The sequence below is a fragment of the Podarcis muralis genome, chromosome 1, assembly GCF_964188315.1.
Source record: "Podarcis muralis chromosome 1, rPodMur119.hap1.1, whole genome shotgun sequence".
NCBI lineage: Eukaryota > Metazoa > Chordata > Lepidosauria > Squamata > Lacertidae > Podarcis > Podarcis muralis.
In genome coordinates this window covers 21,806,025-21,832,292 of record NC_135655.1, presented here as the reverse complement: position 1 = coordinate 21,832,292, position 26,268 = coordinate 21,806,025, and the positions used below count along the sequence as shown (strand labels likewise).

At 45.6% G+C, this 26,268-nt stretch overlaps 1 protein-coding gene across 2 annotated transcripts in view; it reads right to left on the bottom strand.

Moving 5' to 3' along the window:
• PRIMA1 (proline rich membrane anchor 1) overlaps positions 1-25,423 on the bottom strand; it is a 53,539-nt gene extending 28,116 nt beyond the window's left edge. Inside the window, exons 1-3 of one of the 2 annotated variants that reach the window (XM_028717066.2) lie at positions 24,504-25,423; positions 23,503-23,646; positions 5,486-5,633 (exon numbers count right to left, since the gene is read on the bottom strand). In XM_028717066.2, coding sequence (XP_028572899.2) covers positions 5,486-5,633; positions 23,503-23,595 — 241 coding nt within the window. In that variant the 5' untranslated portion in view covers positions 23,596-23,646; positions 24,504-25,423. The remainder of the gene's footprint in view (positions 1-5,485; positions 5,634-23,502; positions 23,647-24,503) is intronic. The other variant, XM_028717075.2, reaches the window with a different exon arrangement.
• Positions 25,424-26,268: the final 845 nt, after the last annotated feature.

The following is a 26,268-nucleotide window of genomic DNA, read 5'->3' as shown; positions in this document are numbered from 1 at the left end:
AGGGGGTGCATGGGGAGAGGAGGAGTCAAATTCCAATGCACAAGCAGAAATCCTTGCACTGATGGAATAAGTTAGTTGGATACTGTCCCATCTAAATATAAAAGCATAATGAAAAGTTTAGTATCACTACAACACAGCCCTAAAATAATAATAATCAACAGCTATATGAAGAATTAACAGACAACAAAATTTAAATGAGCATAAAGGTCACCAACAGGTCAAGTAAAAATGCCCAAAGCTTCACATGTAAAAGTAGCCCCAAAGTTGATAAGGTTATTATCTAGCAACCCAGTCCCTGATCTTTTAGGCCTCAACCCAAAAGGCTTTGAGATGACCGTGCCGATTAAGTTTCCGTTCATGACAACTGCACAAACATTCCAAGTTCCACAAAACTGAACTGTACACTTTGTGCTGGAATATTTGCCAAGTAGTTACTCGGAAAGGTTTTTTCCCCCTTCTCTTTTATGTTGGCATGGGTACAAGTACAAATCAGTAACAAATTGGGGCCATTATCGTGGCTGAGATTGAAGACCTTGAGTTCCAGAGATAATAATAATAATAATAATAATAAAAAAGATTTGAGGGAGACCTTAGCTCAGTATGAGAGCTCATGTTTTCCATGCAGAAGGTCCCAAGTACAATCTCTGGCATTTCTAGTGGGGTTTTTTTATTAAAAAAACAAAAGGAAAAAAGAGGATCACATCTCTACATGAGAACCTGGAGAGTCACTTCTAGAGGCAGAGCTTGAACTATGTGGCTCATGCAATGTGATCATGCACCAGCACATCAGTTGCCTGCAGAGCCAACCAGCTCCTTCTGCTCAAAAGCCAGCCAGCAGTTCATGGCTAGTTAAAGTAACTTTAACTAGGTTTATAATATACACCACTGTTACTGTGTATACATCACTGTTAAAGCCCTAAATGGCCTCAGCCCTATGTACCTGAAGGAGCGTCTCCACCCCCATCGTTCAGCCCGGACACTGAGGTCCACCTCCGAGGGCCTTCTGGTGGTTACAGTGAGGTTACAGGGAACCAGGCAGAGGGCCTTCTCGGTAGTGGCGCCCGCCCTGTGGAACGCCCTCCCATCGGATGCCAAGGAGATAAATAACTATACAGCTTTTAGAAGACACCTGAAGGCAACCCTGTATAAGAAAGTTGTTAATGTTTGATGTTTTATTATGCTTTTATTGGTAGCCGCCCAGAGTGGCTGGAGCAACCCAGCCAGATGGGCAGGGTACTACTACTACAACAAATAATAATAATTGCTTTTTTCAGGGGAAACTCATAGGAACTCAGTTCCAGCACCTCTCAGGGGTTACGGAACTTCTCAGGTGGGTGCCACTGCCATTCTAAGAGAAAGAGGGCGTTCATCATGGGTGTAGCCAGGATTTTTGTTGGGGAGGGCAGACTTTTGTTGGGGGGCAAACCTCAGATTTGTACTGATTTCTATTTATTTTGATTGATTTAGGGTGGTAGCTGCCCCCTGCTCCCCCCCCCCGGCTACACTGATGGTGTTCATGTTGAGTTCCAGCACCTCTTTTTCTAGAAAAATAACATTAGTTGTTACTATTAATATATTATGACTGTGATTTTTATTGAAATTACTAGTGGCACAGATGCTGCCTGGAGTGACCTTGCCCACAATGCTTGATGAAGGACCCAATTCCCCAGAGTGCAGCACTGAGAAGGAAGGGGGGGGGGCAACATTCACAATACCTGCCTCAGGTAGCACAGTTTCGCTGGTCAGAGTAGACATTACAGGGCTAGATGAACAAAAACTTCGATCTGGTGTAATGCAGCTTCCTGTGTTATTCTGAAAGAGCCTGGTGCAGCATGTGCAAGCATCATCAAAGAACGGAAAGAATAGGCTTTTGAAATATTGCTTTATGCTCATGCAAATGTTTGAAGGCCTAATGAATGCATCAATTAATGGGCTAAAACAGAAGCCGTATAATCAGGCAACCAAGGTGTCTTTAATTGTGTGACAATGTACACATAAAGACTCTGCATGAGCAGGGGCTATCCTGGTCACTTTAATATCAGAGAAAGCTCCAGGGGCAAATGTACTTATTTGTTTTTAAAGCGTATAGCAGCCTAAAACAATAAAGCATACATACAATAAAAGCTAATCCACAAAATGCAATAAATACCAACTTCATGTCTCCTCCAAAATCCAAAAGCAATCAAACAACAACTTGTCAACAAGACAAAACAAAAAACCTAAGTGGAAGCACAGGGGAAACAACCTGAAAATATGTATAACGAAGAAATAAAAGTTTTTCAGCTGAAGGCTGAAAAACAACAACCTGCTTTTGGTCAAACACCTAAAATCATAAACTGCTACAGAGAATTTCCCCAAAGTGGGTCCAAGCACCTTCTGCTTCCATGTACAGGTCTCTCTGCCCAATGTAGTCGCTGGACAGAGTCCCAAAATAAAGCCAGAGAGATCTGGCTGCTCAGATACCCTTTGATTCTCAATTTTGGGGGCGGGGATGGAAGAAAGTGATTCAGTCAGTACACTGTCCTCCTAAACGCTGACACTTTTTTTCTTCCTGAAACTCAATCTACTGACTTTTTATTTTTAAAGCTATCAATATACAGTATCTTTGCCAAATGGTACAAAATACTGTTATTTTGCTCCTTGCTTTACACCCTGCGGTGTGGCACAGATACAGACAAATATCCCCTTGCAAAGAAACATTTCCAAGACAAAGACAGAGAGAAGCAGAAAGACAAATCTGCTTCTTTCATTCTCTCCAGCCCTAATCCTGCTAATATATTTCTCTAAAGAATGCAAGGACTGGTATTAACTTTTTTAATTTTGCAAATGAGGACATTGACAGGGTTTTCATTTGGGGAGTTGAAAAATGGCACAATCATAGATGGGTGCTATCTATCCACACACACACACACACACACAGAGAGAGAGAGAGAGAGAGAGAGAGAGAGAGAGACTTTCATAACTATTGCTTTCCCATAATGATGTATAAAGAGGTATTTATTTGAGCGTTGATAGGAATGAATGGTACAAGCTCTCTTTCCAAGTGAATGAATTGCCAAATTGCAGACAACTGGGCAATTTTCTGTAAAAAAAAAGGAGGTTTTCCTCTGAAGGCCTTCACTTACTAGGCACCACTTCTAACCTGGTAGGTGCCCCTCTCGGTGCAGAGTGTGATGACACAATGAGCTGAGAGCAAAGAATCTCGCAACTATTATTATCAACAACAATAATTATTAGTACAATTTCAAGCAACAGAGAGCATGTGCTTCTGCGTTCACAATAGCAACAGCTCCATTTGCACACTGGGGATGCACACACACAGCTGCCCTGCAACTCCACGTGAGCATCAGAGCCACAGTGCACAGCCCTCTTCCCCAACCTCCAGGTGTTGATGTATGGTCAATGGTCAGTTGGGAATGATGGAAACTGCAGCCCCATGGCATTAATTTTAGCAAGGATTAAAGGGACCCCTGACCATTAGACCCAGTCATGGAAGACTGGGGTTGCGGCGCTCATCTCGCTTTACTGGCTGAGGGAGCCAGTGTACAGCTTCCGGGTCATGTGGCCAGCATGACTAAGCCGCTTCTGGAGAACCAGAGCAGCGCACGGAAACGTAGTTTACCTTTCCGCCGGAGCGGTACCTATTTATCTACTTGCACTTTGATGTGCTTTCGAACTGCTAGGTTGGCAGGAGCAGGGACCAAGCAACAGGAGCTCACCCCATCGCAGGGATTCGAACCGCTGACCTTCTGATCAGCAAGTCCTAGGCTCTGTGGTTTAACCCACAGCGCCAAGTATAATTATATTTTGTATATATTAAGTATATACAAAACGTACGGGGGAGAGAAAGGTAAGCCCTAGTGGAACAGAGATAATTAGAAGCTTATGGGAACAAATGGCAGAGGGATTACTGAGAAAAACGGAAATAATTGAAGTCGTTCATGTAATGTAGTACGATTGCATCTTATGCCGCGGTTCGGTTCCAAGGAGTTCTGTGTAAAGGCAAAAACACCTATAGAAACTCTCCATTTGTGTGCATTGGGGATGCACACACACACCGTTTTGGGGAGTGGAATGGCGGTGAATGGGCTTGTGTGCGCCTGCTGACACATGCATTGGCCCTGACGCAACCCCTGTGGAAATGGGGAGTTGCCTGTATACTCAAACCCTTGGAACCACCCTGACACGAGCTTCCCAGGACTTCTGCAGGAGATACATCCCACAACTGGGGTCTAGCAATGCTACATGATTAACGCCTAGCTCAAGCCCACTGGGCTTCTGAAACACATTGATGTTTTCATTGAAGTCATGGAGGAAGCAAGCGACAGGAGAAATGGCCCGCATCTGGCCCAATTCCACTGTGCAACAGCCATCAGACTAGCTCAGGTTTTGGTGGATCTTGGGCTACCTCAGCCCCTGCTTTGGGGTTTTCAACCGGCTGCATATCCCACCAATGACACTCCTGGTTGCCTATTTGCATGTGGAAGGGGGAGTGTGGCACTGGTGGAGTGACCCTTGTGACCAGGAGAGCTGAGTGGAAGGACACCTCTTCCAAATCCAACACACACAGACAACACAGAATCAAAGAACTGTAGAAGGGACCCTGAGGGTCAACTAGTCCAACCCCCTGCAATGCAGGAATCTAAAGGTGTAAGGGTGGGGTGGATTGCTTGGTTAGGGCTGTGGCACTGTTTTGTAACCTGCCCTGGGACCATCCAGGGAAGGGCAGGTTGTAAAGATAAGCAAACAAAAGTTTGCAATCTCACACACCCACACATCTATTTACACTTCCAAAGCTGCGTGCGGAGGTGAGCTTGTTAGGATGCATCTGGGGGGAAATATAAACCCACCAAAAGGCGGGATCATAAAATATTTAGTATATGCTAATGCGAATCAAAAGGCAACATAGGAAATGAACGACTCAGTGGCTCCAACGTTAACGAGCTGCTTTGAGAAAACAGCCACCTGGTTGGGAACAGAGGGAATTTGTCTGGCTCCGCTGAAGAAATTCCTGTTCAACGAGCCAAAACACATCTCCCTCTTTTCGTGTTCCAATTCTCTAAATGGAAAAATGAAAGTGAGGCCATATCCACCCAATGCATTTAAATCAGTATCAGACCACTTTAAATGCCCCCCCCCCAAGAATCCTGGGAACTGTAGTTTGCTGAGAGCCTGTTTGGAGACCTCTATTCCCTCCTAGAGCTACAATCCCCAGAGTTCAGAGAATTCCCTCTTCTGAGGGAACTTGAGGAATCGTAGCTCTATGAGGCAGCAGAGTCTCCAAACAACTCCAGGCAGTCTTAACCAACTACAGGTCCCAAGACTCTTTGAGGGAAAGCATGACTGTGAAAGTGGTACCACAACGCTTTAAAAATATAGTGCGCAAGCAGCCCCACATTAGCTCTGGCCCACTCACTTTCCCACATGCACTTTGCCCAGGTGTGCCTTTTTTTGACACAAATAGAAATAACCACATTCTACTTACATGGGACCCCGAGCAACCTGGGGGGCGGAGGAGGCGGTGGCGGTGGCGGTAGCGGAGGTGGTCTACATTGGCAGATCTGTTGGCAACTGTCTGTAACTTTCTCTGTTACCGGCTTGGCGCATGATTTCTGGGGTTCACCCTGAGTGATCTGAAAAGGGGGAAAATAGCAAAAAAATCCTGACTGGTTGCATGTCTCCTGGGTTAAAGCATTCATACTGCAAGGATCCAAGGCTAGCAATTCATCCCTCATATTTGCAGAGGATGTTCATGGGCAATGCATGTGATACGATTCTTCAAATTCCTCCCCTGGCTTCCTGCTCCTTCTGGGGTCAGTACAACCACCTTGTCCTTATCTTTAAAGCATTCCAGAGCAGCTCTTAGTTATTTATTACAGGGTGAGTCCTTTAAAAGAGACCCCGTGGATATAGAGTACACATATTCCACGCGGCCTCTTTTAAAAGACCGACCATGTAGCTTGTTGGAGAATTTTTACTCCGCTCTCCAGCAAAAAGAAGAAGCCCCCCCACAGCAACTTGCAAAGATAAGGAATAAGAATTCCTTGCCCTCAGGCACATGGCACAAAAGGGATGTGTGGGGAGCAAATTCAGGTTTTTACTTTTGGTGTTAGCATAATAGCATAGCCAAGTGTAACTGAAAGATTTCGAAGAAAGGAATAGCCAAAAGTTGCAGCACAGCTTGATGGAATAGCTGCTGTCAGGCAACAGATGAAGGAGGGTGAAGCCTGATGGAACTGGCTGATGGTGACTGTCTCTGCTGAATCCCAATTTGTTTGTGGCAATTGCATTCAATACAACTGTGGTGAAGCTGTAACACTCAGGGGTCTTTGAGGTGGGAATCCACTAGCCTGAAAGAAGGCACAATGGGTCAGTGCATCTAGATGTTAAACTAACGTTACCAGATTTTTTCCAGTGAATCCGGGGACACTTTTCAACTTCAATGGATTTTGTATGGGGACTGATTTGTAAATCTGGGGACTGTCCCCAGGAAACGGGGATGTCTGGTAATCTTATGTTAAACAGAAGGTTGGGGGTTCGAGCCTACTCAGAGACTGCTGTGGGCAGGGTTCCTGAATTGCAGGTTGGACTAGATGAGTCCCTTCCAATTCTATGAAAGTCATAAACTGTCCCATGATATTTTCCTATGGTTAATAAATGAACAGACCGCTCTTCTTCCCAGGCTGAGAGGAAAAATAGTGAAAACAGGTTATTTATTGGGACAGAGTGACTTTTGCAGCTGTTGTTAAAGCTGCAAAACAACGAAGCACAGGATGGAGCGATGGAGAAATTTCTGGAACAACAACGGGATATCAGCTCCGCCCAAGGCATGACGGATAACAGCAACAACCGGGGGAAATAAAGATGTAACATCTTACAAGGACAGGAAGAAACACCACAGACAGAATAACTGCCACACACAGGAAGAACAAATATATAGTTTGAGTTCCTCACCTGTAGCTTTATAAATCATTTAATGTGTTAACATGAAAAGAAGTTATGAATATTGCAGTTGTTGTATAAGGCATGATTATGATGACAAGAATGTAATGGAAATTAATAAGATTTTGGAATGCAGAAATAAAGCAAATAGTTAATCCATTAAATCTAGCACACGGGGGGGGCACTTTATCTAAATTATATAATTCGGTATTTGAAAGATTGGTATTAATAATTGTATTATAAATTGGTATTGTTATAATGAGGCTATTATTGAATTGCAATTGAAAAATAATAAAAATATTATTTTTTTAAAAAATGAACCTTTGCCCAAGAGATCTGTTTCAGCCTTGTTAGAAGAGGTCTTTAGAGATATTTGCTGTGATGCCCCTCTTCCAAACCAGATCAATTCAACATTCATCTAGTTGCAAAAATACATACAATCAGTGCTTTTTTCAGCCTGAGTGTGCCAACACCTCTCAGGTGGGTGCCATTGCGGGCCGGCGGGCCCCTCACCTGCTTCTTGTCTTTATGTACTTCTCAGAAGATGAAAACAAACAATTCAAGTCTAAATGGAACACTTTTTTTTAAATCCATGACTCCACCTAGCTCCTAGCTATTCCTAGCCACGATTGGTTAAGCTATAGGGCGGGGCCAATTTGTATTTCCTTTTTCTTCAAACCATATCCCATTCAGCCTCTACTGTTATATGCATGCACATTTGCATGAGGGCCCTTCTGAGCTGTCCTAGCCATCTGCCTGAATCTAAGAGAACGAAGGAGGCCAGGGCACATTTGTTTGACCTGCACCAGAACCAGGGGCGACCCCCAAACCAGCTTGCCACACCTCCGCGCATTTCTATTTTTCTAGAAAAAGGTGCTGGACCTCACCATGAATGCCCCCTGTTCTCTTATCATGGCAATGGTGCCCACCTGAGAGGTGCCAGAACTCAGATCTGGCAAGTTCCAGCTGGAAAAAAAATCCCTCCCACCATGGCTATTGTCAAGCCAGCATCTGTTCAGGGTTGCCTCAAGTCGCCTGGCGAGTTCTGGCACCTATTTTTCTTGAAAAAAAGCACTCTACACAATACAAATACAGTGGTACCTCGGGTTAAGTACTTAATTCGTTCTGGAGGTCCGTTCTTAACCTGAAACTGTTCTTAACCTGAAGCACCACTTTAGCTAATGGGGCCTCCTACTGCCGCTGTGCCGCCGGAGCACAATTTCTGTTCTCATCCTGAAGCAAAGTTCTTAACCTGAGGTAATATTTCTGGGTTAGCGGAATCTGCAACCTGAAGCGTATGTAACCTGAAGTGTATGTAACCCAAGGTACCACTGTATATGGAACTGATGGGTGGTTTTAGAATTGATATATTCTGTGACTGGGGGGTGGGGGGTGGGCAAGGACACCACAGTTGCATCAGTAATAGGTTTGCATTTTCTGCTGTGTTACCTGAAAAAGCAGGCCTGATTCAAAGGAACTTACAGTAGATGTATCTAAATGCCACTGAAATCCATCAGGCTTAATGGTGTGCAGTAGTGCTTTGCAGTGCAATGCTATTCTTCAAATACCCAGAAGTACATCCCATTGTGCTCAGTGAGACTTTCTCTTAGGTAATTGTGGATAAGATTCCAGGTTGCAAACCTGTATTTGTTTACTAGGGCGTAAGCCCCATTGAATTTGATGGGATGCACTTCTGAGGATTGCAGCTCAAGCCTCCTTGAATTCAATGGGCCTTGGGCATACCTATCACATTAGGGATTGTACCCAAGAACTCAGATAATTTATGTATATGCCTTTCCAAGGCAGCACTTTAGTATGTTATTTAATGCAAGTTAAGTGCAGTTCTCAACAGGAAATTATATTTTAAAACACACACAACTCAGACCCATCGCAGGAATATGTGAAGCATGGAATTAGGAGTGACCTCTCAAGTCATTTTAGTTGAACATTCATGTGGTTATTATATAATGTTAATCCTTTGAAAAAGGAACCAAAATTTCTTCAACCTCCTTGCTAACAGCATCAAAATTACATACATAGAATGTACACTCCTCTAGTTAAAGTTTTTAAAAAAGACAGAAGGAAAGAAAGAATGAGTACAATGTAGTTCATCACATGCCCAGATGCAGAAATTTAAAGCTTTCTTTCTCTGATGCCTTGGAGATAGCATTTTGTACCTCAAAGTCCTGAGGGTAAGAAATACACACACATATATAGAAAGATGCTATGCTTAGCTGAACTGCAAAGAATTTCCAAACAACACATGTAAACAAACTTTCGGTACTTTAAATAGCTTGTCAGAGTCTATTACCATACATAGGAAAGACCAAATTTAATCACAGAGAGTATGCCAACATTCCTCTTATGGTTAAAGAATAACAAATCCCTATTGTGTTAAAAAGCCTGGAAAAAGTTCTGAGGATTCTTTGCTGCCAACATAGTAAATACTGTTGATCGCTCAACCACAATTAAAAGAACTGGAGCTGTTCTTTTGTTCTTTGTTGGTTTTTAACCATAGTTTAGGGTTACATCTACTGCAGGCACTAACCATGGTTAACACCAAACCATGCCTGCACAATTTGTGACCCACTCACCACATACTGTGGTCTGCCAGGTATTTGACAGCCCCTTGGGATGTATAGTCTCAGAAAGGCAACAAAAACAAGAGATTTATAAGGGCTACATGGAGTATAGGACGCAAACATATACAGAGTCACAACACTGGTCCATTTAGCTCGGTATTATTTACATTGGCCGGTTATGTTGGCTGTTTAGCCGTAATAATAAACATTCACATTGACTGGCAGTGGCTCTCCAAGCTTTCAGAGAGCAGACATTCCCCACCCTACTTGAAGATGTCAGAGACTGAATCCAGCACCTTCTGCATTTAAAGCAAATGCTCTCCTCCTGATCTATAGCCCTTCCCCTTCTATGGCGGCTAAGAACGCATGACTAGTGGTTGGTAAATCACAAGTTGCGTAGGCCTGAGTCGCTTTTGACGAGGGTTTGGAAAACCTCCTTCAAATCCCCGCTTCATATATTTCTTAAGTTGGGAGGACTGGTTAGCATCAACCCTCTTTAGCATCTGTGCAGATGAGACGTTGTTAAAGGGAAGAAGACAAAGAAGTGGAAATTCACACTGCAGGGAGCTTGTGAGTGGTCAGTCTGTTTCTGACCCCTTTACCATCATGAGATTAGCAGACTTACATCTGCACAAGACCTATCTCATGCTCTCATAACAAGTGACCTCCCCGGGGCCTAGTATGGAGGTCCTAGGCTGCCCAGATGACAGGACTCCCCTCTCGGCCTCACTGATGTGGTCCAAATGAAAGCAGAACAATACTTTGGCACCAGATTGGCTGCAGGAGTTGCCGGAAGGAGGCATACAAAGTTCCATCCAACTGTCTTGGGGAATCTGGATTTGTGTAGGGTGAAGCAAGGTTGCATTCTGGCTCCCGCTCTTATAAACTGTTATATTAATGATGGACGGGGTGAGCTCCCGTTGCTCGGTCCCAGCTCCTGCCCACCTAGCAGTTTGAAAGCATGTCAAAGTGCAAGTAGATAAATAGGTATCGCTCCAGTGGGAAGGTAAACAGCATTTCCGTGCGCTGCTCTGGTTCACCAGAAGCAGCTTAGTCATGCTGGACACATGACCCGGAAGCTGTCTGCAGACAAATGCCAGCTCCCTCGGCCTATAGAGCGAGATGAGCACCGCAACCCGAGTCGTCTGCGACTGGACCTAATGGTCAGGGGTACCTTTACCTTTACCATGTTTAGCCAATAAAAACTCCCCCTCAGCAGTAATTAGGAACATAAAGATCTCAAAGGCTGTCTATCCCTAGACTAGACTACAGTGGTACAGTGGTTCTCAAATGCCTTGGTTCTCAAATGCCTTGGTTCTCAAACTCTGAAAACCCAGAAGTAAGTGTTCCGGTTTTCAAGCGTTTTTTGGAAGCCGAACATCCAACTATCGGCTATTGCTTAGAATCATAGAATCATAGAGTTGGAAGAGACCACAAGGGCCATCGAGTCCAACCCCCTGCCAAGCAGGAAACACCATCAGAGCACTCCTGACATATGGTTGTCAAGCCTCTGCTTAAAGACCTCCAAAGAAGGAGACTCCACCACACTCCTTGGCAGCAAATTCCACTGTCGAACAGCTCTTACTGTCAGGAAGTTCTTCCTAATGTTTAGGTGGAATCTTCTTTCTTGTAGTTTGGATAACTACTTCCGGGCACCTGCACCAATCAGAAGCTGTGCCTTCATTTTCAAAGATTTTGGAAGTCAAATGGACTTCTGGAACTGATTAAGTTTGGCGCTTTTGTTTTTGCTATTTATTTTGCGTTTTTGTTTTTGAGGCCTTTTCGATTACTGTGATTTGTTTTTGTGACTGTGTAGAACCCAGTTCAGCTACTGATTGACTGACTGTGAGACTGCAGAAATGGATTAAAAAAACCCTGTCCAAACAATGACTATCATCAGTGCAGGTAAGATTTTTTTTTTTTATCATCTACAATACTGTTTTATTTATTTTATAGTACATTGATTATTGCTTTCAAAAATCATGTAAGATTCCTCAGATACATGTAAGATAAAAAAGGTAAAGGGACCCTGACCATTAGGTCCAGTCGTGGCCGACTCTGGGGTTGCAGCGCTCATCTCGCTTTATTGACCGAGGGAGCTGGCATACAGCTACTGGGTCATGTGGCCAGCCTGACTAAACCGCTTCTGGCGAACCAGAGCAGCACATGGAAACGCCGTTTACCTTCCCGCCAGAGTGGTACCTATTTATACCGCCGACCTTCTGATCGGCAAGTCCTAGGCTCTGTGGTTTAACCCACTGTGCCACCCATGTCCCTTACATGTAAGATACCCCCATATAAAAGAAGTGTAAGGCAACTGAGGCCATAATATCTAATGCAGTCATAGCAGAGGCAAGATTTGCACTGGAGACTTGATAAGTTATAGCAGTTGTCATTTGACCCAAGTAGTATCTACTCTGACTGGTGGCGGCACTCCCAATTTTTCAGGCAGACAAGTGTCTTTCAGATCATTCTAGATGGAAGTCACCAGGAATTAACCTTGGACCTTCTGCCTGGAAACAATGTTCGCTGCTACTGATCCCCCTGACTTGAGCTTCTTCTATAACTGCTGTTTAAACTGTGTGAATTGCTATGTTGTTGTAATGGCCTTGTTTATTGCACATATTAATTGTGGCTGTTTAAAGTCCTGATGAAATTGCTTTATTGCATTTTAATTACATGTGGCTATATTCTTTATGCTCTGTTTTATACCTGCAAACCTCTTGGAAGGCATTTTTGCAAGTAAGTAGTATATAAAATAATACATTATAATAGGGATGGGGAACCTGTGGCCCTCCAAGATGATGCTGAACTTCAAATCCCATCATCCCTGGCCATTGGTCATGCTCTTTGGGCAGGGTTTGAAATTAGCAGGGCACCAGGCACATTTTGTGCCTATAGATTCTCCATTTGCGAGCACCTCAAAAAGTCTGGGTGCCATTTTTTTGCGCCTGGCTGACACTCACGGATTACTGAAATGTATGTGCTCTGCAGCCTCAAAGTATATGTTAAGGATAGACAATATACTAAGGAGTTTAACAATAAAGAGTAGAGTGATTTGAAAACTGAAACATAGCACCAACATTTTTATTGTAAACACCAAATTAAACATGTATTAACAATTTCTGATAAAAATGTTATATTAACAATGTGTCACTTATGTGAATTGCGTATGAGTTCATGCTTATCAAAATAATAAGACATGTCTAATAACTAGACATTCTGTTTTGCCCCCCAAAACCCAGATCCCAGAAACCATTTGGCTCCTAGCTTTTCTATCCCAGTTTCTAACACTGTGTCTGGGGCTGATGGGAGTCCAAAATCAACTGAAGGGCCACAGGTTCTCCATGCCCGATATACAGTGGTACCTCGGGTTACATACGCTTCAGGTTACATACGCTTCAGGTTACAGACTCCGCTAACCCAGAAATAGTACCTCGGGTTAAGAACTTTGCTTCAGGATGAGAACAGAAATTGCATGGCGGCAGCAGGAGGCCCCATTAGCTAAAGTGGTGCTTCAGGTTAAGAACAGTTTCAGGTTAAGAATAGACTCCGGAACGAATTAAGTACGTAACCAGAGGCACCACTGTATTCCCTTCCTCTGTGTAAACAGCTGCTGCAGAAATGGTAGCAGAAGAAGGTGCAAAAATGTCTCTCTCACAGCATAATCTTCTTAGAAATGGGAGGAATGAGAAGAGAGATAATGTGTAGTACTTGGGGAAATGGCAGCAAACCAATCTTGAGGGAGAGGCTGGAACTGAGGGCAGATTCCCAAACCCCTTGTTTACATCCTCATTCGGGGCAGTCAACACAGTGTCCTGCAGATGTTCCTATCACCCCTGACCATTGGCCATGATGACTGGGGTTGATGACAGTTGTAGTCCACAACATCTGGGTGGCATCATATTGGCTATACCTGCCATTAACAAAGACTAAATGAAAGCCTGTGCTCACTGGAAGGACAGATCCTGAAGCTGAGGCTCTGATACTTTGGCCACCTCATGAGAAGACAAGACTCTCTGGGAAAGACCCTGATGTTGGGAAAGATTGAGGGCACAAGGAGAAGGGGACGACAGAGGATGAGATGGTTGGACAGTGTTCGCAAAGCTACTAACATGAGTTTGAACAAACTGTGGAAGGCAGACAGGAGGGCCTGGCGTGCTCTGGTCCATGGGGTCACGGAGAGTCGGACACGACTAAATGACTAAACAACAACAAATGAAAGCCTACATTGGACCTTCATCATTTCCAAGGTTCTTCAAAATTCTGTACATATCACCTCAAAATGTGAAGAAGCCTCCTGTCAATTTATTTTTTTCCAGCCATGAAAAAGACTCCACGTGGGCCCCTTTTAAACAAAACAGAACATGATATTACTAGAAATTGTGTGGAAGACTGCTCCTCTCACAAAGCGTGATGACTCATATGATGTGTAATTGCTCTTTTCTTTCCCTAATGCCTATACAAGCTGCCTCTAGGTTGGCAGATGAGAAGGCAGCGAAGCTATGCCCTGCAATGAAAGATTCTGCTATAAATATAGACCTGTCACAAATTTTAACACTTCATGTTGCCTTTTAATGATCAACCAAACCAATATCTGACTGGCTTTCATTCAAGCTTACTTCTAAAAGAGAGTGTGTGAGAGAGAGAGACTTCTTTTCCATAGTCATTCATAAGCTGTTTTGCCTGGACTTTGCTGCTAAGATATTACTGTCAGGCGTCTCAGTGACATTCCTGACAGAAGAAATGGCTAAATTGTTGTCCTTACTGGTCTGTCTGAGACAGAAACCCTTTGGCCTGAATCTACTTTGCATTCCATAATGTTTTGATGCAGGGGTACCCAATGTGGTGATATCAAGATGTTGTGAACTACAACTCCCATCAGTCCTTGCCCATCGGACAATGGGAGTTGCAGTCCACAACATCTTGATATCACCACATTTGTTGTTGTTTAGTCATTTAGTCATGTCCGACTCTTCGTGACCCCATGGACCAGAGCACGCCAGGAACTTCTGTCTTCCACTGCCTCCCGCAGTTTGGTCAAACTCATGCTGGTAGCTTCGAATACACTATCCAACCATCTCATCCTCTGACGTCCCCTTCTGCTTGTGCCCTCCATCTTTCCCAACATCATGTTTTCCAGGGAGTCTTCTCTTCTCATGAGGTGGCCAAAGTATTGGAGCCTCAGCTTCACGATCTGTCCTTCCAGTGCGCACTCAGGACTCACCACATTAGCTATCCGTTTTAATGTCTCCAGCTGTCAACAGTGTGGATTTTGACAGTCTATGAGTTTTATCTAAGCAAATCATACTTTCATAGATGCACTGAAATAATTGGACTCAAGTTGACTGAGTTCAATGGGACTACACGGAACATGGCTTACTTGGATACAACTCTGTTGCTATTTAAACTTCTCTGTTAACATGCTTTCTGAGATGGTAGAAACTCTCCAAAAACATCCTATTATTTACAATGAAGCTTGAAGCATGTCTATGAAAATAACCAGAAAATTGTATCAACTGTTGTCACAGAGGAGTTAGGAAGTTAGAGGGGGCAGAGCACTCCTGAAAGTTCATTTGCAGTGGAATTTGAATTCATCACTGTTTCAATCTGGTGCTGAATACAAGGTCTTGCTACTTTCTGGAGGGATAGTTTCCTCTTGAGAGCTCCAAATTTGCAGCAGGACTAGACAAACAAGCTGGCTCACTAGAAGGCAGTTTTCTGTATTCCTTTGTCACTTCTCTGAACTCCTTCCCACCAACAGCACCTCTGTTGCTAAGCCTCTGGAGCCAATAGACTAACTTTAATATTCCATTTTTAATAGTGTTCCAGTTTTAATAGTGTTCCATAATCGTAATGGAACTCGGGCTCATTTTTTTAAGAAGTGAAGCCAGTCCAGGCAGCTGAAATTGATGAGGTTCTGGAGTTTAAGATTAGCTCAGTCAAAAGCACTGTGAAGTCTCAAACACTGTAGGACTGCGTTTAACTCAGTTTTTTAAAGAAGTTCCTGTGCTTTTCTCTTTCTCCCCAAAATTGCTATCTTTCTGCCAAGCAACATAATATGACACCCTGTTTCAGTACAACCACAATTACGGTAAGTACCTTAAGGGTTACGAAGCTAATCCAAAAAGAAACACCCCCCAAAAACCAAGACACAGAAGAAAACAATGGCATGGCCCTCCTTCCTTATATCAAGGGCACTACAGATAAAATTAGCAAAATCCTCCATAAACACAATATCAAAACAGCCTTTTGCGCCAACCAAAAAATAGCCAATATCCTCAGAAACCCCAAGGATAAAATCCAGTTGGAAAACCAAGGGGTCTATGAAATACCCTGCAAAGTCTGCCCAGCCACGTACATTGGACAAACAAACAGACGAATAAATGCACGTATCGCAGAACACAAGAATGCCGTCAAAAAAGAAGAAAAAACTTCCTCTCTTTTCCAACACATGAAAGAAACAGGACACGAAATTAATTTTGCAGATTCCAAATTGCTCTCTAACATGGAACATCACCACAAGAGAATAATCATGGAAGCCATCGAGATAGAGAAACACCCTCACAACATGAACAAGCGTGACGACACATCCCGCTTGCCAGACATCTGGAAATTAGCCCTCCCCACAAAAACTGACACCAGATCCAGAGGCACACAGAACGCCATCACCAATCAACCACACCAGACCCAAACCCAGACCCTCTCCACAGATAAATTACAGACACCATCCAGTAGCCAAACCATGGTGGCACCTCCGGATGCTGCACCCCCCTGCAATCCCTACACAGATCTGGCTGGCACAGGCCACAAAACCACAGCTCGCCCCTATACACGAAGCCAAGCCAGAGCACAACTAAATGCAGTACAGCCATCTTCTCAGAAAAACTCTTCACAAAGTTCAAGAGGTCAAGACACAAAGGCTTTAGCAACTAATCCACACCTAATGACCCACCTAAGTGGTACTCAGGATATCACTCAAGAAATCACTCAAGATATCCCTCAAGCAATCAAGGAACAAAAGAAGAAAAGGCACACTAGCCTGGGAACTTCCTCTCTGCCCAGAACATTGGAGGCTATACACCACACCTCCTCAACAGTATTTATAGGAACTCAAACACTGAGATCCTGCTCTGTTCCAGTAACAAGAAGCCGAAAGCACCAGCCTGAAGATGACGAGTGAGACCTCGTCGAAACGTCGCCTAGACACCCCAACTTTTACACGGGAAGACACCCGAGGACACCAAAACCTGCATTCCTGTACCCGTGAAAATCTACGAAAGCAAATATATATATATATATATATATATATTCATTTCGGAGTTCCGTTCTTAACCTGAGGTACCACTTTAGCTAATGGGGCCTCCTGCTGCCGCTGCGCAATTTCTGTTCTCGTCCTGAAGCAAAGTCCTTAACCCGAGGTACTATTTCTGGGTTAGCGGAGTCTGTAACCTGAAGCGTCTGTAACCTGAGGTACCTCTGTATATAGTTAATGGCCCTAGTCAACTTGTCTTGCATCCACTGTTCCACGAAGTTTGTCAAGTGGCTACCCTTGTCTTAGATTGCCAAAGCAGTAGTTGAAAAAGGAGTGGTGTTTGTTAATGCCTCTGCTACATCTTTAAGGTCCTGCACCTGTAATTACCTGCAGCTTTCTGATGCCTGTGTCTCTAGACAGTGAGTGGGATAATGCAAATAAAAGAAGAAGAAATGATACCAACAAATCTCCACTCACTTTTTCTTGTTTCTGTATGTGTCTAATCATGAAGTGTCCAATCATCATCCTTTTTTGCAGAAATTCCCTATGGCCACCAGGATTGGCAGTGAGCAAAAGACACCCATTTTGCCTAAACATGGTAGTCAACCTTTATTTTAGTAGCCCACAAGGCTCAGCTTTTTTACTTCCTGTTCCAAAAAGACCAAGTAAACAGATCTTTTGGTCAAAGGCCTGGAAACGATGCCTTATGAGGAACGGCTAAGGGAGCTGGGCATGTTTAGCCTGGAGAAGAGGAGGTTAAGGGGTGATATGATAGCCATGTTCAAATATATAAAAGGATGTCACATAGAGGAGGGAGAAAGGTTGTTTTCTGCTGCTCCAGAGAAGCGGACACGGAGCAATGGATCCAAACTACAAGAAAGAAGATTCCACCTAAACATTAGGAAGAACTTCCTGACAGTAAGAGCTGTTCAAGAGTGGAATTTGCTGCCAAGGAGTGTGGTGGAGTCTCCGTCTTTGGAGGTCTTTAAGCAGAGGCTTGACAACCATATGTCAGGAGTGCTCTGATGGTGTTTCCTGCTTGGCAGGGGGTTGGACTCGATGGCCCTTGTGGTCTCTTCCAACTCTATGATTCTATGATTTTTTTCACATTCACTACCTACTGAGCATTTTTACATAGAAAGTATGCATCATGACATTGGTGCATCCCAGTACGAGCATGATGTCATTTTGAAAAGTCACTTACTGCCTCCCTGGGAATGCTGGTGGTTTCTCTCTCTCTCTCTCTCTCTCTCTCTCTCTTTCTCTTTCTCTTTCTCTTTCTCTCTAAGATTTGTGACTTCTGTGGAAGAATATAGTAATTTAAGGCTTTCTCTGCTGTTTGCCAAAACTGATTATTTTGGTTGACACTGATGACATGGGAGACTGTATCTATGGGAGACAGGTCTGAGGTTTCTAGATCTGGAGGAAGGTTCCTGTGTTTCCAATAGCTACTTAGAAAGGTTTGAGGTTTGAGCTGATCTTTCTGTTTTGCTACAAAGCTGGAAGAGGAGAAGCAGAACATGCTGAAACTATTTCTTCTGTGAAACTGTTAAAAGCACAAGACCCCACACCCCCTCTACTGTGCCACGCTGAACCTGGCAATTTCGTGAGGCACCGATTATACCTAAGGGTCTTTCGCCACAGGAATGTTGGAAGAGTCAGGGCAGATAAAAGGAAGCACTACTTCAAGCAACACAGAGTTAAACTATGGAACTCACTCCCACAAGAGGCAGTGAGGGTCACCAATTTGGATGGCTTGCAAGAGAGTTGAGATAAAATTCATGGAGGAGAGGGCTAAGGCCACTAGCCGTAATGGCTCTGCTCTGTCTCCACAGATGGAGGCATAAATGCTTCTGAAAAGCAATTGCTGGAAACTGCAGGAGGGGAGAGGGCTCTTGCGTTCGAATCCTGCTTGCTGGTTTCCCACAGGCATCTGATTGGAAACTAAGAGAACAGGATGCTGGAGTAGATGAGGTACCGGCCTGATCCTGCAGGCTCTTCTCGTGTTCTTATCACCCCACGGAAACGGTACTATTGCTGAAATTCTAAAGAAAGTTGCTACATTTAATCAAATTGCTTCTGGTTTGGTTTCCCCCCCCCCGCCCCCCCTGTATGTGTCTAATGTGGAATGAAACAGATTCATGCTGATAAAAATGCTAGCATAATCTATGGATAAGGCAAAATCATTTCCCCCTGGTAAAACTAGAAAGGGAAGCCCAGGCATAATAAGGACCCTTGTATACTTACAAACCTAATTTAATGTATTAGTGATTTGTATATACATCACCTATGAAGCTTGCATAAGGGGTGCTTTTGTAAGTCATGGCGACTGACTGATTGATTGGAGGGTGTCGGTTTCAAAAAAAAAGCAGATCCTTTCATATAATTACATTTGCCTTCAAAGCATGCACAGTTTCAATTACACAAGCTTGTTTAGCCACCCGGATTTCAGAGCGTGGCAGGCGGCAGCGGCGGCAGCACAAGATCCTTGTTGTGCAATTGGACGGCTGACAGATCTTAAGACGAGGGGCAAAAAGTTAAGTCAAGCAACATCCACAGCAAAATGCGGAATCTGCCAAGTTTAGAACAGAGGGAAAGGACAGCATTTTCTTTGTACTTACAGTACTGAGGTTATCAGTTACTCCCTCAAGATCTATGTTACAAGCAAGGAGTTAACTCACAAAAGGTAGCATGTCAAAGGGAGTGGGGGGGGGGACCACATAATTTGATGCTAGAGAATCTGCTGTGCATGTAGAAAGTCTCAGATTCAATGCCTGACATCTCCTGGGCTGGGAAAGCCTTCCGAAACCCTGCAGCCTCTGCCACTCAGTGTAGACAATACTAGCTAGGTGCACCAATCATCCAATTCAGTATAAGACAGCTTCCTATGTCCCTTGGCTTCAAGGTTCACAATCCTGCTTACTTAGGTTGCATATATCACAGTTGCATATATCACTGCAAGGTTGAAATAACTCATCTGTATAAATTGAACCCTGTCCTCTGGGTCTATGCATCTTGATTGCTGGTCACCAGACATATCCACAAAGGTCAACCTAGATGGCAAACCAGAGGACCAGAGGACCAGGAAAGCTGATTCAGCCTGCACTCGGTGGATTCCGAGTTCACAGCCACATCACAGACACCTTGCCAAACTGCTAATGAAATTAGGCTATTTGGAGAGGCCTAGTTTTGCACACATTGCCACCTACAGTCATTAGACTTTGAAAACCCTCCAGCATATTCAGGAAGACTCAGATCCTGCTCTGAATTAGCAAGCTGGATTCTACGGGCACCAAATTCAATGGCGTTGATCGCTTAAAAGCATTGGGGAAGGATGAAGCCCTTTAGCACACCAACAAAAAATGGACTGTTCTCAGTAGGGCAGCTATGGTTGCTGTGGCTCAAATTCTATTTAGGAGACCCGACATGGAAGACAATGGCAAAGGTTGTAAATTTTGGGGGAGTGGGGTGGGGGAGGTGAATAATAAATACTTTTCTATGTGGAAATGTGAAGTGCATGAAGGGATTATGAAAAACACACATACAGGCACCAAATGCTCATAAACACGAAACACTCATAAGTACACATCCTATACCACTGTTGATGTAGGAATTCATGTGTCTAATTATGCTTTCTCCCAAACATGGCAGGCCTGCTTTTTTTATGTCTCTGAGGCCTAAAATGTTGGCACTGTGCTAGGAACAGATGTATACTTGAGTAAAAAAATAAATACAATGTTTGGGAAGAGCACCATTACTATTACTATTAATTACCCATCCTTCACCTCAAGGTCTCAGTTGAAACACAATGTTGAAAACAGTTTTAAACAACTTAAAACTACAGAGATAAGGAGGATCCTTAAATATACATCTCAAGCGTACAGGCCATGATAGAGACGTGCATCTTCAGCATTCACCAAAAGTGTGCAATTCAACTATTTGTTGTTGTTTTGGTTGCAGATATGAGACTATCATAACAAGCTGCCTTATACAGTGGTACCTTGGGTTACATACGCTTCAGGTTACAGGTGCTTCAGGTTTCAGACTCCGCTAACCCAGAAATAGTACCTCAGGTTAAGAACTTTGCTTCAGGATGAGAACAGAAATTGTGCAGCGGCGGCGGGGCAGCAGCGGGAGGCCCCATTAGCTAAAGTGGTGCTTCAGGTTAAGAACAGTTTCAGGTTAAGAACGGACCCCCAGAACAAATTAAGTTCTTAACCCGAGGTACCACTGTACTGGGTCAGACCACTGGGCCATCTAGCTCAGTATTGTCTACACGGACCAGCAGCAGCTCAGGGAAATAGATTCAATCTGGAGATGGAACCTGGAACATTCTGCAAGCAAAACTCTACGTCTGAGCTACGGCTCTTCTCCCTTCACCACATTCAAAGTATTGGAAGGACAAAAACTTTTACAAGGCGCAGACAGCCTTCAGCTGACACCCCACCCCTAAATCACACAAGCTCCTTTATCCAAGTTAAACACCAAATTCATTTTCAGTGAAGCACAGTGAGCAGTGAGAGTGCAGAGTCAGATTCTGACTTTTGATGCAGTGGTTTGAATCTCTAAACTGCACCCTCTGTTTGATCAAAATAATCTTCTTAGACCCGTCTGAACTGCACAAAGCAGTTCATGGATCACCTAATCTGATAGTTTGTAACACTTAAGATTTTCCAGAATTAAACCACTCTCGAGAAAACATTGCCACTGCAACTCCATCACTTTCCTGGCAGTCTTTCTTCACAACACAAGTATTAGGAAACATTTCTGGACAGCTACCCAAGATCTGATTTGTGTTACCTTGTTTGAACATAACATTGCTCTGCTCTGCAAGTAGCTGAAGTCTAGCAACAGCCTTGTATTGTGTGACCCTATGAATGTTTACTTCAAATGAAGTCCCATTCAATTCAGCTGGGCCAGGCAGGTGTGCACAGGGCTGTTAAGTTTAGGAGCCTGAAGAGTTGCTATGCTGGACTGCAGTAGAAAAAGCAACATGAAAACACATAGGATCTCAGGCCCAAATTGTCTGTGACCACAGCAGGCAGGTATATTGAAACTAAGGTCTTTTCACCCAAGTGTAAAGTGGCAGGTGGGGGTGCAATTTAAAGGAGGAAGGGGTAAGAGACCAAAACCGTCCTCCAGCCTATGTTTCCTCTAGCAGACTATTCCCCAATCCCATCTTCTGGGCAGCTTCACTTCCAACATCAGAGCCTGATAATCTTAGTAAGATTGTGGGACCAAGCCAGGGGAAAATTAGGGGTGGGGAGGAGAAGATTCAGCACCCTACCCTCCAGATAATCCCTTTGGCCCTTTCAGTCTGACCATCAATCTCTCTCCCCCTATTCCATTTTGCAAGTGAATGGAGCAGACCTGCAAGGAAAGAACAGGTCTGCTGCTTGAGCCTCAGAGGCTGGCTTGCTTATTTACGCCGTAGAAATTGGGACCCAACCATCTACTTTACCGGACAAATGAGGTACGCAGCAACCAGAGAGAGATACTTCCACATATAGATTTAAGACACATTGGAAAATAAATGGAATGAACAAGAGGAGCCAGCAACAAAATGCTGCAGTATGGAATCCTCCCCTAGTCCAAATTCCAGCCCCTCCCATCCATGCCATGCTTCCCCTCAGTTTTCTATTTCTTCCCCCTTTCCCCAACAGTCAGTTGGGATTTCATGTCTTCACTGGGCTTTGGGGGGGGGGGGGCAGGATACCGCTCTTAATTCTTTTCCTGAAGTTTTTATTTTTTAAAACTGCTGCAAATGTTGACCTTCTGTCAAGCCAGCTGATAACAGGTGGCACATGGGTGGTGCCATTTGGCTACATGAGGAGCAGCGCTCACTTCCCGTACATCAGAACTAGTATGCATGAAAACCGGGAACCAAAGATTGTGGTCATTCATAACCTCAAACCACATCCACCAATCAGCAAGCACCTTGGGTCCTTTATTTCCTGTGCTCAGAGAAACACCAAACACCCTGAACAGAAACATTGATCATGCACAGAAATGCGCTCTCCCTCTCTTTTTCACCACTGTCACACATAGGACTTCCAAAGAGGTAGCTATATTAGCCTGTAGCAGGGGGAAAAAAACAGCAACAGAGCTTACGGCACCTTAAAGATCTAATGGGTTTATTATGGGATAAGCTTCCATGGAAGTAGCCCACTTCATCAAATGCATGACTTGCTATCCTGATCAGGTACAGAATCCTGTGCATATGTCTGCATGTTTGTATCCTGTACGTGGGTACAGAGAGGAGTGAACAGCAGGTTCAAGGGTCAACGAAATGCAAAAAAAGCATACCCTGTATCAATTCTTTGCAAAGCTTAAGAATTGCTCAGGGTGTGTTCACAACACAAATCGTTCTGTTATTGCTAAAATCGTGTAGTAGCTGCTTCTGACACACGACAGCTCTTTGCTGCTGCTGCCTCCCTGCCTTAGTCCTGTGTACGGCAAAAAGCTCAAATCAAACTACAATCATACCAGCTTTACTTTGGAACACCTGGGCCAGGTATTCACATCTCAAAGAGAAGCACAGTACTTTGCTACAGCAGTAACCCTAGCAATAAAGCACTTCCTTTTTGTACTTCACCCCTCCGCTGCCCACAAACGTCGTGCAATAAGGACAGTTCAGAAGTACTTTGCTGCAGAAGTTTGTGCTCTTTGAAGAGCACAGGTGTGGGCTACCTGGGCAAGAAAGGAGGGAGTTCCTGACATTACCTGAATGAAGCCCCAGATGGGGTGGAGGGTCCAGTGCAGCAGCAGGGAAGACCAGCAGCACTGAAGGAGCAGCAAAACTTCTCTGATGAGCATCACTCCTGCGGGGAAGCGGGGATGTCTCCTCCTCGCAGCAACCTGTGTTACCTTGCAGAGAAGAAGAAGAAGAAGAAGAGAGAGAGAGTTTGGGCAGCTGTGGTGCCTCATCACATCCCATTCCCAGTGCAAACAGCTGACTCCCGTTCTCTCCCCAGCAATGGCAAAACTCAGATTGGATTTGGTTAGGAGAGCCTCTCTCTCCATAGCTGTCAACTTTCAGATTTGAAAACAAGGGATCAGCAGCCTCACCTGTCCCAGGGACAGTCTACTACGGGATATCTAACAATCCGGGATAGCGGCAGGAAGCAGCGGGAAGCGGCGCTGGAATAAGGGAATTTCCCGCAGAAAAGGGGAAGGTTGACAGCTATGTCTCTCTCTCCCCCCCCCCCCCCAGTAAAGCCCCGGAGAGAAATAAAAAAGGAGGACAGGAAAAGCACCCACAAGCAGAAATCAATCAGAGCACCCCTTATTCCACTTCACAGGGTGGTTGTGATGAGAAAGCGGGGAGGGGGCAGCTTTTGCACGCAGCTTCTGAGCTGGGATGTGGGCTAAACCTAAAACAGTTGGGAGTGGGCTCTTATTTCTGTGGGGAAGTCTAACACCACCACCAGCCTTGCTGCAAAACGAAACTTCCTATTAGCAATCCCCCACCGCCATGATTCAAGCACACCCACCAAACATTAATAGGATCCGGTATAGGGGGCGAGGGACGCCCCCTCCCTCTGCCTGAAAGCAGGGTAGTGCGAGGCAGCTGATGCTGCAGCCTCTGCGCGACGGCGGCCGCGCGCTATTCGGAGCAGACGGAACCCAGTTTACTGCCGCCGCTGCAGCAAGCAGCGCCCGCTCCAATTTGGGTCGCTTTCACCAAAGACCCAGAAACAACAAGGATCTCGCCTTTCTCTTACCCTTGGGGACGGAAGGGGCCACGTCTGCAGAGAAAGAGGCCGTCGCTGGCGCTCCCTTTTACATGCTGGAGTTGCGCTGACGCGGGCAGGGCTCGGGGTGCTTTTGCCCAGGAAAAAAAAGTTTGCGAGGAAAGCGGCTTGCTCCAACGCGGCCGAGGCGCCTGAAGTTCCCTCCTAGCGCCCAGGGAGCCCGCTCGCCGGAGGAACCGGTGCGGGGAAACTCCTTTCCGGAGGAGGGATGAGGGATCCCCTGCGACCCAACGCGTGGCAACGCGAAGCGGAGCCTCCCACGTATCCCGGGATCGAAAGAGCAGCGGCGGCGGGGGGGGGGGGGCGCAGAGGCACGGAGGGCGGGGCGGGGCGGAGAGGGGGTGATCGGGGAAGGAGGGGACGATTGAAGCAGGATCACAAGGAGGAGAGAAGCGGAGCGAGGCTTGTTGTGGTAAAGGAGCACAAAACGGATCGACTGCTTCCTTCTGCAGAGCGGGCCCTTTGCTCCCAAATTGGGGGTGGGGGGGTGGTCGTTGCCTTCCAAGTCCCGGCTCCTCTTTCCTCAAAGAGGACCAGAAGGACCACCACGCCAAAAAAAAAAGTCCCAGGGAGGGTTGCTAATTGAGGGCGGGGGAGTCAACTCCTCCCTTCCCCCCGCCCCTCCCGCTTGAAGCTGCGAATCTCTCCCCCGCGCCGCCCCAAAAGCGGGTCGAAGTGCTCCCGAGGCGCGCGAAGCTTCCCTCCTTTGCCGCTGCAAGTAGTCCAGATTCTTTGGCTCTCTGTCTCTCGGGGTTGGTTTGTTTTTTTTGCCCAGCGCGCCGCCGGAGTAGCGGATCCTCAGCTGTCCATCAACCCTGCAGAGCCTGGAAGCGGCGGCGGCGGCGGGAGGAGGGAGGAGGGGAGGAGAATGAACGGGGAGGGGGGGGGATAAGGACTCCCGGGATGGGGAGGGGAGGGGAGGGGAGGGCACGGCGGGATAGCAGCAGCAGCAGCAGCAGCGGCATGCGAAAGGAGGGAGGGGGCGCCGGAGTGTGGGAAGAGCCTGGGCGCAGCGAAGCCGGCTAGAGGCTCCCCGGCTCGCCTTCGAATTGAATCCTGCCTGGTGCCGCCGCTTCTGCAGTGATTTTTCATGCCCACCTAGCGAGGGCTCTTGGCACTTTCCTCCAGGTTGTGTTGTTGTTGTTGTTTCCCCCCGGTTCTTTTTCTTTTTCTCCTCCTCCTCTCTCTCCGCCTCCCCCTGCCCCGCGAAGCAGCTCGGATGGGAAGCGAAAGCCTCTTCCCAGTCCCGGTCCGACGCTGCCAGTTCGCGCTGGCTGGAGTGGCGGGGCCTAAGGGGCTGCTCGGGACCGCGCTCTGCAAGCGGCCAGCTAGCTGCGCTTCGCAAGCAGCACAGCTGCCTTTGTACCACCAACGCCGGACACGCCATCGATTGGGCGAGCCTAGTGTTGTCGGTTCTGACCGGCAGCAGCAATCAATCCGGGCTGGAGGGACCAGGGCCGTGGCTCGCTCATCTGCTTTGCGTGCCAGGGGGCCCAAGTTCATTCCCCTGGCATCTCCAGGTAGGTCTGGCAAGAGGTCCCTGTCTGAAATCTGGGAGAGGTGCTGCCAGTCAGTGGAGGCAATATTGAGCTAGATGGACTGATGGCCTGACTGAATGTGGGAGTGGGTTCCTGTGGTGCTCCTGTCCTGTTTGGGGTTTCCCATGGGCATGGGAACAGGGGAAGCTGCCTTATATGGAGTCAGACCATTGATCTAAATAGCTCCGTGTTGTAGA